At 40.2% G+C, this 12,561-nt stretch overlaps 1 protein-coding gene across 1 annotated transcript in view; it reads left to right on the forward strand.

Moving 5' to 3' along the window:
* Positions 1 to 4,675, forward strand: part of CDKAL1 (CDK5 regulatory subunit associated protein 1-like 1) — a 436,847-nt gene extending 432,172 nt beyond the window's left edge. The window contains exon 15 of the mRNA XM_009326510.1: positions 3,979 to 4,675. Coding sequence (XP_009324785.1) covers positions 3,979 to 4,185 — 207 coding nt within the window. The 3' untranslated portion in view covers positions 4,186 to 4,675. The remainder of the gene's footprint in view (positions 1 to 3,978) is intronic.
* The last annotated feature ends 7,886 nt before the right edge of the window (positions 4,676 to 12,561 follow it).

Here is a 12,561-nt window from a genome sequence, read left to right on the forward strand (position 1 = left end):
CAGGCACTTCACTGTTGTCCAGGCTGCAGTGAGGGCCACTCAGCCCTTAGCTCAGGCTTAAGAGAGTGCAGGAACGTGGTCAGCTTAAGAGCTCTTCCTCTTCCCACTGAGAGTTTTGTGCCATGTCTTACAGAGCTGCACGACAGACTCTTAGGCAGAGGCATCTACCTGCAGGTGTCTCTGAGAGACTATCCTGTTTCTAAAAGCTGTTGTAGGAATTGCAGGGGGGACAAAAGGCTGCCATTTTCTAAAGGAGCCTTTCAGTTGCAGGGAACCGGATGTACCCTTTTTTACAAATACATCTTCTGTGACAATAATGATGGAAATTTTCAAGGAAGCCGGTGGTACTACCCATGCGTCAGTGTTGCAAGGCAGAATTTTGGGGCAAACTAGAGAATAATTCTTAGAAAACATGGATCAGATGAACATATTCATTACTTTTCTTGAAAGAAAATATTTGGCAGGATCATCTGAAGAGATACATTATCAAAGAGAAATACAGTAGCGTTTTAAGTGATAAGCTGTGAAGTACATCTTAAAGAAAAGGGTCGCTTGAGTTTGCAAATTGTGATCTTTTTGTCCATATAAGAACAGTTTAATCCATGAGAAAATTTGTAAAAAATTCAGGTTAGCAAGGTAATAGAAGTAGTATTTCATGTATGCATCTATTGAAAGAAAAACTTCTGGTTTAAATTGTTTGATAGTCTCATATATGATCTGAGATACTGCAAAAATCTGAAAGTTTTGAGCAGTTTAGAAAATGTGACTACTGGTAGAAACAAATGCATCAGAGTTCAAAATATAAGATAGAAGGAAAACAAAAGCATAGTGAAATTGTGAGAATTGTACCTCCAACCCAGTTAAGTTTCAGTATTAGTAAAATACTGTAAGAGAAAAATCTCATCTACAGAAAGAAAATAAAAAATGGGTTTAGTAATTATGATCATCTAATTTATGGGAAATACGATAAAGTAAGGAAGAAAATGGGGCTCACAACTTTACAGGCTGACTTACTCAGATGAAATACCACTGGGACAACTGGCTGTGGCACCAGTGGCGTTCCCCACCACCAGAACTTTGTAAACTTTGCTAAAATCTCTTTTGCCATTCTGTCCTACTAGCAGTATGCAGCACTACCTAATGCATATGCATTGCATATTGCAATAGAGGTTTAAGAAAACAATATGGTAACAACCAAAAAACGGCAGTATAGGCTATTCATGATCAACATTATACCAACAAGATGAGACTATTTGGGTTTATGTTGGAAAACAGAAAAACTGTAAAACAGAAGTGAAGTGCCAGTGAAATCACTACTGAAAACCACTGCACAGGAACATGAATGAATGCATGAAACACTAATGTAGTAAAGGGGAAAAAAAGAAGTCCCTCAAAACTTTTCACAAGTTTGGGGCTCTGAGCTTGCCAGCCAGCTCATGGTGCCAATGTCGTTCCCTTGCTCGCTCTCAGCGCCGCCAGAGCCCAGCTCCAAAATTGAAAACGTCCAGCAACTGCTCCCCCACGAAAGGTGCCGGGACTGCAAGATGTCGCTGGCCCTCGCCTTCCCTTGGCAGCCCTTCCACAGCCCCACAAACACTGGGGCTCTGAGCTTACCAGCCAGCTCAGGGTGCCGACGTCGTTCCCTTGCTCACTCTCAACGCCACCAGAAACCAGCTCTGAAATTGAAAACGTGACACTTGAAAACTTGTGTTTGGGGTGTTTTGCTGGCTGTCCCCAGTCTGTCAGGGACAGGTATATAGGAACTGAGGCTGAGCATGTAAAAGGAGCATTGAGGAGAAAGTTACAAAGTAATTTATGAGGTACTGGCCATTTTATCTGTTTTCTAAGGGATAGCATCTAGTCTTGTGGAACTAAATATTCAGGAATTTACTGATTATCAAGCTATGCAGAAATACTTAATAAGGAGTTGGGAGTCTGACTGTAGTCAGCCAAATTTGAAGTGTCATGAATCAGTGAAAATTAAGTATCAAAAGAAATCAGTCTTCGGTTGTATTGATATTTTTACAGCCTTATCCATTCTTTTAAATCACCTTAGCCCTAATATTAATGTACCAACAATACATGTAAAGACGGGTCATGACCATAAATTATGCACCTTAGATTGCTATAGATTTGTGAGACCTGCAGAGAAAAGAAAGGCTTTATAAATGTCTAGAAAGAATAAATTGCAAATGAGTTTTGATTGATATATAAAAAATCCTTAGTACTATATGGTTTCCAGTTTATTCTGCAAGCAAACGTTAATGAGCTTTGATTTGGGGAGATCAAATAGCTGTGGCCAGTTGCTAAAATTTCAGATGCCTTAGGAATTGATTGTAATTAATAACTTAACAATATGAAACAGTTTCATAGTTTTCGATGAAGGTAAGACATTCTGCGCAATATAGACTGAAGTCCTGGAGTAGTGTTGTTATTGTGCCTTACACTGTGGAGAACTACACCCCAATTTGCTTACCTGTTTCCTTTTCCTCGGTTTACCCGGTTGATGGTCTTCTGGGTGCAGTATATATAAGAAGTCATCCTCATTTCATAGGTCACTTGTTCAGTAACTCTTTGCCTTGTGTGAATTGTGATCAAAATCATCCTCAGATGTCAAAATAGCACTTACGCCAGGCTGTCATTTGCCTCTCTGATGCTTACTTACCTAACCAGTAGCAATCATTATTTTCCTTCTACAATTACTATAATGGAGATGATTCCTGAAATGGAAAACAGAAGGCAGTTACAGACAGTTTGAATTGTGCTGTCACACTTTCATGGGCAGGCACCTTTCTTGGAGCTTTGATATTTCTTCGAGTTTTCCCAGAAATACGTTTGATAAAAGAGGGAGTCGGGCATCTGGTCTGTATTTTCATGTGACCCTGTTTCAGCTGCTTGGAAATACAAGATTATCCAAATAGGTACTTTCTGGGTCCCTGACTTGTTTTATACGAAATGTGAAGGGAAAAAAAATAAAATGGACCAATCAAAAACCTTTTTTAACTGGAAAATTTCAAACCAATTAAAAATCGGTTAACTGAGCTGAGCTCAGTTGAACTCCTAAGAGATTATTGAAATAGAGGGAGGCAAAAAGAAATGATGAACAGAAATATTGAATCTTATGATGCAAGATCATTACACCTCTGTTTAGTTACACCTTCACCACTTAGGCCTCTTGCAAATGTCATCAGATTACAGTTTTAATGGATGTTTTTACTTTTGAGTATCTACAATGTTAGCATGCTGAACTGAACAAGGTTGCAAGAGAGAAGAGTTTCTTATTCTTTCCGCTTGGATTTTCAGCTGAAATAGTGACTCAACATCTGTAACTTGTGCTGCAGTTAAAAGTCCTCATATTCTGGGGGATCTTGGTGCTTGCAGTCAGGTTGAGAATGGTAATGGCAGGCGCCGCAGGGAACTTGGATTCAATATGCTGAATGAGAAGGTGAGTGTTTTAGCACAGCTGCCTCCTGAGGGTCAGGGGAAAGGAAAAGCCCAGTGGGAGGATTTTCAAGCACCACTGAGCTTGCACACCAGGAGACAATGATTGACTTTAGAAGAGCCCTGCTGTGCAACGGATTGTTGTGTTGTGGTCCCCTTTATCACTGGTTAGACATTTCTTTTGAAGAAGCCAAAAATGGGAGAGTAGTGAGATAGCAGCAAAACAAACAAAAAAATAATCATCAAACAACTCTCTTCAATGACATTGAGGTCTGGAGATTTGTTTCTGTTGCTAACAGCTTCATTGATTTGGCAGTTAATTTCATTAGAAAGATTGACTTTGTATGGCATTGGTAAGATTTCTGTATGAAAAGCTGGTGACCTGATGATGATGCAGCGCAGGTTGAATTGTTGTTTGTATTGAAAAGGGATATTAATTTGAACCTCAATATAAAGAGGAGATTTCATTTGTATTTGGTATGTACAATCAGAAATACATAACACAGTTTCAATCTTACTATGTGCATTTCTTCACAGGAGTTCAGACATGCACCACGGAACGACACAAACTGGAAAGCACACCCTTCTGCTGAGATCCCAGTGAAAACACCGCTCAGCTCGTGGATGGCTTTGCAGCTCCCATGGCAACAAGAAGGAGGTGGACTGAAGATACTATCTGTCAGTCTGGCTCTACTGGCAGTTCTTGTTATGTTTTACTACGGAGGAATGAAAACAGAACTGTGAACTGAATGAGGCTTTTATGAAAACAATAAAACTGCTGTTTAAAATCTTCAAAGGAAACACTTTTACCAACAATTTTTTTTTTTAAAAGCTAATATAAATTGGGCAATAATTTGTACTCACCCTATGCCTTTCCTGTCATTCATAGGAGAGAATGTTAATAAGCTCTAGGGAGACCTATCTTGCCAAAATTTGAGATCCTTGGTTGGCAGAACAGTTTGTTGCATCTTTCCTCTTCTTTTTTCTAAAATGATGCAATGTTTTCATGGCTTACTCTTTTCATAACTGCTGTAGCAGGTAAAATTGCATGCAGGAAACTCATGAAGTTTGTAAGAAATCTTTCCATTGAGTGATATTGGTGATTTTTATGGGCAGAACATTTAAAGCTTTCTTAAAGACTTTGCTTAATGCAGTGTGATGGTTTGATATGTGTCTTTTTACATGAGAATCAAACACTCCTGGGCCATTAAAGTTTGTCATTTGTTGCTATTGATTTTGCTGTCATGTCTGAAAGAATTTTTGGCCTGCCGTCTTGCCTCTCTCAACTTCACAATGAGTTACTAGGCTTTGTTAATACAACAAGAATTATTCTTTTACATACAAATAGTTTTAAAGGTATTGGGCTTTTATCATTGAATGGGAAGGTGGAGTTCTGGTGGTAGAATTCTGTTAAAAGATGGATTTAATACAGTCTCTGTAGATTTAGTATAATGCTCAGAACTAAATGTGAATCTCATATTAGCTGTGCATTGGATCATGCTGTGTATAAGACAATATTGCTTTGTTAGTGAGGAGGTTACATTTTGCACATTGCAAATTTCTAATTACTTTCTTCAAGCCATTTTTGTCATGACAGGATCTCCATGCATCTTGAGATTGTGCTGGTCAGTCAGGGAATGGTCTCTGTGCCCAGTTCTGCCAGCACCTGACTGCATGATATTGTTTGTTCTTTCATGCCTTGTCACCTTTCTGGATCTTCATCCAAACTTCCACTTGCAAAGTCTGTTTAAAATCTTAAGAGCAGGAACTGTATTTTTTTTTTAAATGTGTTTACGTCATACCCAGCACAGACGGAGCTGAGCTGCCTACATGGCTGTTGTGGTTTAATAACACAGAGCCACTCGCTTACCGCACACACACACACACACACCCCGCCCCCGGTGAGATGGGGGCAAGAATCGGAAGGGTAAAAGTGAGAAAACTCGTGGGTTGAGATAAAGACAGTTTCATAGGGAAAGCAAAAGCTGCACACGCAGGCAAAGCAAAACAAGGAATTCATTCACTCCTTCCCATCGGCAGGCAGGTGTTCAGCCATCTCCAGGACAGCAGGGCTCCATCACGCGTAACAATTACTTGGGAAGACAAACACCATCACTCTGAACATTCCCCCCTTCTTCCTCTTTACCCCCAGCTTTTATTGGTGAGCATGATGTCACATGGAATATCCCTTTGGTCAACTGGGGTCAGCTGTCCCAGCTGTGTCTCCTCCCAACTTCTTGTGCACCTCCAGCCTGCTCGCTGGTGGGGTGGGGTGAGAAGCAGAAAAGGCCTTGACGCTGTGCAAGCACTGCTCAGCAGTAACTAAAACATCCCTGTGTTATCAACACTGGTTTGGTCACAAATCCAAAACATAGCCCCATACCAGCTATGATGAAGAAAATTAACTCTATCCCAGCCAAAACCAGTACAGTGGCTCTACAGTGCAGATGAATAATCCCCTAGGAGTAATGCTTTGTACTTTATAAACTGAGGATTCATAATAGTTACAGGCAATTAATCAGGAGGTTCCACCATGATGCTTTCAGTACAGCCTGTAAATTATAACAACAAATGTAACTGTCTTCAGGAAATTAGGTGTGTAATGACTTGAATATTATATTTCTTATTGCAACCACTGAAGGTCATGAGCCAAGACTCAAAATTCATGAGATTTAAGAAAAAAAAAAAACAACACAAAAAAACCCTGTGCTCTCGATTTGCTTCTGTTGGGATTTTTTTCAGGCTTTTCTTTACAACCAGGAATATGTAACAATCAGTAATTTACATTTTTAACAAATCTGAAATTCTCGAAAAAAACCCACTTGACTCTGAGAGCTGAAATGTTCGGGAAAGTACCACATATCATAAGATTCTCAGGAAAACTGTGTGTTGACAAAATCATTATATCTGAGCCAAATTTTTGCATTTGATGGGAATAAACTATGCAGATATGCTCTATGCCTCTAGCACTCTCTCTGTCAGCCACTCTAGCTTATCTAATCGTAGCAATTACAGACTCATTGCATCAGCTGTTACAGAGATATACGAAGCTTGTGATTTAGATTCTGTGCATCATTGGCTTTAATAGGACCAGCTTATTTTCTTAGAAATAATGCAATATGGATCACCAGCAAAGAGGTCGAAGAAGACTTTGTAAATTGCATTGCCCACAGATGCAGTATATTCTTAAACTGAGCTTTAATCTGATAAGTAGGAAGTGTTGTTTATCAAGTATTTTATTATCCTCTTTTAGATTTTGAGAGGGCTTTTTGACACTTTGTATTGTAGAGCAGTAGACTGTCATTTGTTTCTGTTTATTTGCAACTAAAGCTTTCCACTGAGCTGAACAAGTCAATTCTGGACAAACAGTTCATCTGGACCTTCAGGCAAAACCCAAACTGCATGCTGCTTGAGGCTGCTGTTGAAGGCCGCTGAGAAACCTCAGTGAGTGTAGTGAACTGTGGAAGTGTATCTACTTCATGGAATGGGTTGACCTGAACACATTTGGTCTGTGATTTTTGCTCCCATTTGGCTCCCTGAGTGCTTCTAACTGCCATGCCAGGTGGCATTTTTAATTTTTACATCACCATTATGTTTGAGGCCTACTTCCACCAAGTATTCTCTCTTTACAAGCCATCAGGGTGGGTGAGAAATCTACTGCACTCCAAGTTAATGAGGTCATTGCAGAAGAAGTTTCCTCACAGTCAATTGATCTCACTTTTAAACATGGGTGAACACACTCATCACTGGAGAATGTGTCTGCTAATAAGCAAACTACATTCAATGCCTTTTTTTTTTTTTAAATAATCTGATTTCCTTTTGGTACCAAGGAAGCCTCAACTATTTTTCTTAAATGTCTGTGGTAGCTCTGAGTTCTCTTTGGCTGTTTTCAGTAAGGAATCTTGCAAACCACAAGACTTGGAATAGCAGACATCTTAAATCTCTTCTGAACAACATTAAGTGCACACTTTTTATGTCCTACTTGTGCATGGGTTTGGATGCTGGAGGACTTTGTCATTTAATCTTTTCATTGTAGCTTTCTATTATACTTGTTTAGAAAAAGAATATGAAATAAAAAATGTGGTCTATGTAAAGCTTGTTCTATAAAGCCAGAGAGAGAAAGAAGGAGAAGGTACCTTTTGAGGAGAGTTCATCCACCTCTATCACATCATTGCCTGCACATCTCTGAACATCTGACAGCTTCTGTTAATTTAGTTTTGCTCCCCAGTTCAACTTCCCACATGGAAAGCTGGAGTGATTTTTGAATAACAGCAAGTAATATCTGAAGTGGCAGGAACTGGCAACTCTGACATTGAGCTTGGCTGGGGCCATTACCCAGAATCCTTCCGCTCTTCTTGAGAAGCAATTACAATTTCACAGGTTGGAATTAAAATTCCCTGTGGTATGCAATAGAGTAACTGAAACTGTCAAAGTGATTTCAAGCTGCTAATCTCTCGCTGCTCGAAGAGTGAAAATAGAGCCCCTCTTACCCAGGCACAGATCTGACAACTTAAAAACTCCAACCTTCCACTATATTCAAATACATATGGAGAGTGGCTTGCTCTGCTCACAGAGGATATCTGTAAAGATGTTATGTCTATGAACATTTGTGTGTTATTAACAAGTCTATCTTTTTTAACTTTAAGATGTGTGTAACTTCAGGGACTAAGACAAATATAAAAGAAGTTTTATGCAAGAGCTCTAAGAATTTGGAGGAATGAGTAGGCATGTGCCTGTTTGTGTGAGGCTTATTAAAATCTTTACTTATGTATTTTTGAACATGTAGTATTTTTTGCTGGAAAAATTGCTTGCAACTTTCCTGATTTTTATTTTCACATATTTATATCCCAAATTTTATTTTGAGTGCACTGTGTTTGATTGTATAGATAGAAGCAAAGAGCATTTAGAAATCAAAAAGACTAAAAAACTGAGAGGCTGTAAATCTAGGGTGCCAAATGAAAAATATTAGTGCGAAAGCTGCAAAGCAGGTTTGAACTAGGAGACACAGCCCACAGAGTTAGGGACTGACTGCAAAACACCATTTGACTTGTTCAGAGGCAGGGTTCATCCACTAGATAATTAAAATTAGAATGATTGCTAGAAAGTATTTGTGCAAATATCATTAAATGTCTTTTAGTTGCATGTTTCATTCATGCATGCACTTAACATTGAAGTGAATGCTTTTTTCTTCAAATGAAGATGCTTCAGTAGCTGGTGGAGGAGAGACAAATTATGAATAATCCTATTTTAATTTTGAAGAAGCCCAATACAGAAAAAAATTGTAACAAATAATCATGTCCCTGCACTTGCTGGTATCCCAAAGTGTGTTAACTCCCACTTGGAAAGCTGTGGTTATGGATTTGGATCGCTTATGCTGTAGATCTCCTTGTGCTATGTTGTGACAAGTTGGGTGTTTGAAAAGTCATGGAACTGCCCGTGTTCCAGTCAAAAAGCTAGTCAGGCTGATGGCAGAAAAGATCTTCAGGTCTCTTTGTTTCTCTGTTCCACACCTCTCTCTTACGCCTTTTCACCATCTGTGCATAGACTTCGCTCCATTCTCTTAACTCTCTTCTCATTCAAATCTCCTTTATCAATGTCAGGAGTTTAAAGTTAGATAACGTGTTTAAGTTTCTATGTGATCCTCTTAGGAAGGTAAGAAAGAGGAAGGTAAGGATATGTGGTCCATTGATGAAGGTGGTGTGATGGTCAAAGAGCATGAAAAACTCTTGTGCAACAATGAGAGCTACATCATCACCTAAAATAGATCATAAGACCTGCCTTGTGCATCCTTGGCTTTCTCTACCTGTAATCATTAGTTGCTGCCTCTTGTATTATCACTCAGAGTAAACTGCATTTCATATGTACTGCTGGAAAAATCCAGAGTGACTAAATTACATAGACTAGGACAGATTGAAGTACAGCAGTAATGTAGATTAAGATGTGCAGGTATACGCACTCCTAAAAAACCAGCAGCCAGTGCAACATCATACACCTCTGGTATTCACAGCTGAAGTTTTTCATGGAGTCCTCGTTATTAATATGCGGTTGTGGTCTAACCCCAGCTGGCAACTGAGCACCACACAGCCGCTCGCTCACCCCGCCCCACCCACCCACCCCACCCCCGGTGAGATGGGGAAGAGAATTGGAAGGGCAAAAGTAAGAAAACTTTCATTACAAATCAATTGTAATGAAAAGGAAAACAGCAAAATAAGAGAGAGAGGAGCAAAACCCATGAAAAACAAGTGATGCAACTGCTCACCACCCACCGACTGACACCCAGCCAGCCCCCGAGCAGCAATCACTGCCCCCCAGCCAACTCCCCCCAGTTAATATACTGAGCACAACATCACATGGTATGGAATGTCCCTTTGGCCAGTTTGGGTCAGCTGTCCTGGCTGTGCCCCCTCCCAGCTTCTTGTGCTCCTCCTCGCTGGCAAAGCATGGGAAACTGAAAAGCCCTTGAATTAGTATAAACACCGCTTAGCAACAACTAAAACATCGGTGTGTTATCAACATTATTCTCATGCTAAATCCAAAACGGCACCGTAACAGCTACTAGGAAGAAACTTAACTCTATCCCAGCTGGAACCAGGACAGATGCGAATTCCAGGTATCAGAATCCCGCCATGTGCAGAAAGCTACCATTGAATAGGAGAGGAGAGGAGGGGAAAGGGAGAGGGAAAAGAAAACGAAAAAACCCAACCTTGACTAGTTTTGTTTAAGTACAAAAGGGTGTTATTTAGTAGCTGCATCACCAGAGAAATGCATTAGCAGTTCAGAAGGAAGCTAAATACTACACAGTGACATCCCAAATCTCTTCTTTGCACATTTGCTTCTTTTTCCTAAATACTTAATCTACGTTCCAGAGGCATGAAGATTCCCCTGGCAAAACCTAACCAGATCAAGAGGGGGAAAGTCTGCTTTTTGATTGTGGCAATTTAGCACTTTTTTCACTGAAGGGGAGAGGCAGGGTGTGTGAATCATGTCCCATGAATTGGGAAAGAATAATATTTGAGTGTCTTTTTGATAATCTTTATTTTATTGAAAACTATTTAGCAATGGTAGCTGTTCTTCTTGAAGAGTGGTGTTAACATGATGTTTTATAGAGCACAATCTGCCTTGGATGGTTTGCTGAATGCTGGTTGTAGGTAATGGAGTGAAATTCCATGCTGGTGACCAGAGTGTGATGCAGATTTGTGCCTACAACTTGCATGCTTTAAATGTCCCATCTGTCGCTGAGTGTGAGAACAGGCTAGTTGTGCTCAACTGAGCATAAAATATTGTGAGTACTCCCTTCCTGGATGGTGTTTGTGGGGACTGGTGTACAAACGGTTAGTTGGCAATGGGTTACAGATTACAGGAGAAGCTTGGAGATGATACAACGCACTAAAAAAGGGCCATGATTGTTTGGTATATTGTATGAGTTGGGGGTCTGAGAGAAATTAATGTGATGAAATCATGATATCATGGGAAATTTGACTTTGCATAGTTAGGATCTCATTATAGTATAATCTGAAGAGTAAAACTGTTTTACGGTGCTTGGAAGGCTTTGCTGCACAGACACCCTTCCCAACTGCTCATAACTCTTGGGGTTACTGTGGTGTGTTAGAGCAGTCTGTCTCACCACACGAGCTACTGCACACTAGTATCACAGTCGGAGAAAAGCAGTCCAGCTCACCTGGGCTCTGACTGCGAGCTGGGCACATACAGTTTTATGGAGGAGGGCACTCCTCCGTAAGTTGTCACCTATCACCCTGTTTTGTCAAAGCATTACATTTCTTATTGCAGGATAGGGAAAATGGGTAAATGGTGACCGTCAAAGAAACTTGCTCAGTCCAATGGCATTCAGTAAATAATACATGCTATTTAATGATTGCAAGCTTTGACTATTTGTTTTTTAAGTACCTCCATTCCATTGCTTCCCTGGGAGCCTACGTTCCCTCTTATCCTTTCTTCCAGCTGCTTCGCCCAAGCTCTCAGCACCTCATTTTGTTTTACAGAAGTTGATGTGTCTTCAGAAGGATAAGTGTTAGTCTGAGCACAGTGGCTGCTTCCCTGAAAACAAGAATGCTGCTTCTCCTGTGGAGCTGATTTGCCAGAGGTATCAGTGCTTGGAAGCTATTGTGTTGCAGTGTCTCTCCTTTAACTGTGTGGTGTCTGGTTGCCGTAGCCTTTGGGTTGTATCAGAAACTCCCATTTGCTAGCAGGGAGTATTAAAAGGCCGCCTCTGTTGTGCTATATTTTTAATCTTGCGAACCCCAGAAATGTAGTAATTTGAAGCAAGAGATAAAATACATCATTGATGGCAGTTGAACGTATTAAATTTGATATCCGCTGGTGGCTTTATGAGCCGTAAAAGTCAACATCTAGGAATCATTAACCTCAAGATCTCTATACAGGAGATTATAAAGGCCCATGTGTGACATGGTCTGCAGAGTATTAGTATGAGGCAGCAGAAGGAAACAAGTGAGCAAGTTACCGAGTCAACCACACAGATAACCAATAACAGAGAGAAGGATGTTCCCACTCAAGGGACAGCTTAATCTCCCAAGTATTACGGTAATATTAACGAAATAAAAAAAGACGGACAGCAGCTTGGTTATGCTGCAGCAGCCTTAATTTGCTTCTGTCCTGCTTGGATTGTTTAGTAGGCAGAAAGGGCAATCTGAGTGACAGTCTCCAGCAGAAGGATAAAACAGAGCCTAACAACAGTTAACAGCTTTGGCTCTGTGAGAAAGAAATTATTTGGTACAAATTTGAACCTCCTGCACTTCCGTATCTCTTCCCCATTCAGCTCTAAAAAGAGAGACCTCCTTGTTTTGGTTTGGTTTTCTTTGGGATTTTTTTTCTGCAAACACATGTTCTTGTTCCCAAAACCTATTTTACCTGACCCTGAAATAATACTGAACAAAATCACTTCTTATACTTTTATTTTTAAGATGAAGCTTGTTTGTGTTTTGTTGCATCGCCTGTGAGCCTGAATTAACCGGCACCTTACTTGTAGGGGGCCGGGATTCATTTTTATATTGATTTGAATAACTGGAAGTTTTCGATTGTCCTGTGGAACACTACGAAGGGGATCAAGAAAATCAAGCCTAGCTGGCAGTCAATTTGCTGTAT

Source organism: Pygoscelis adeliae, unplaced genomic scaffold, assembly GCF_000699105.1.
Source record: "Pygoscelis adeliae isolate BGI_AS28 unplaced genomic scaffold, ASM69910v1 Scaffold186, whole genome shotgun sequence".
Lineage (NCBI taxonomy): Eukaryota > Metazoa > Chordata > Aves > Sphenisciformes > Spheniscidae > Pygoscelis > Pygoscelis adeliae.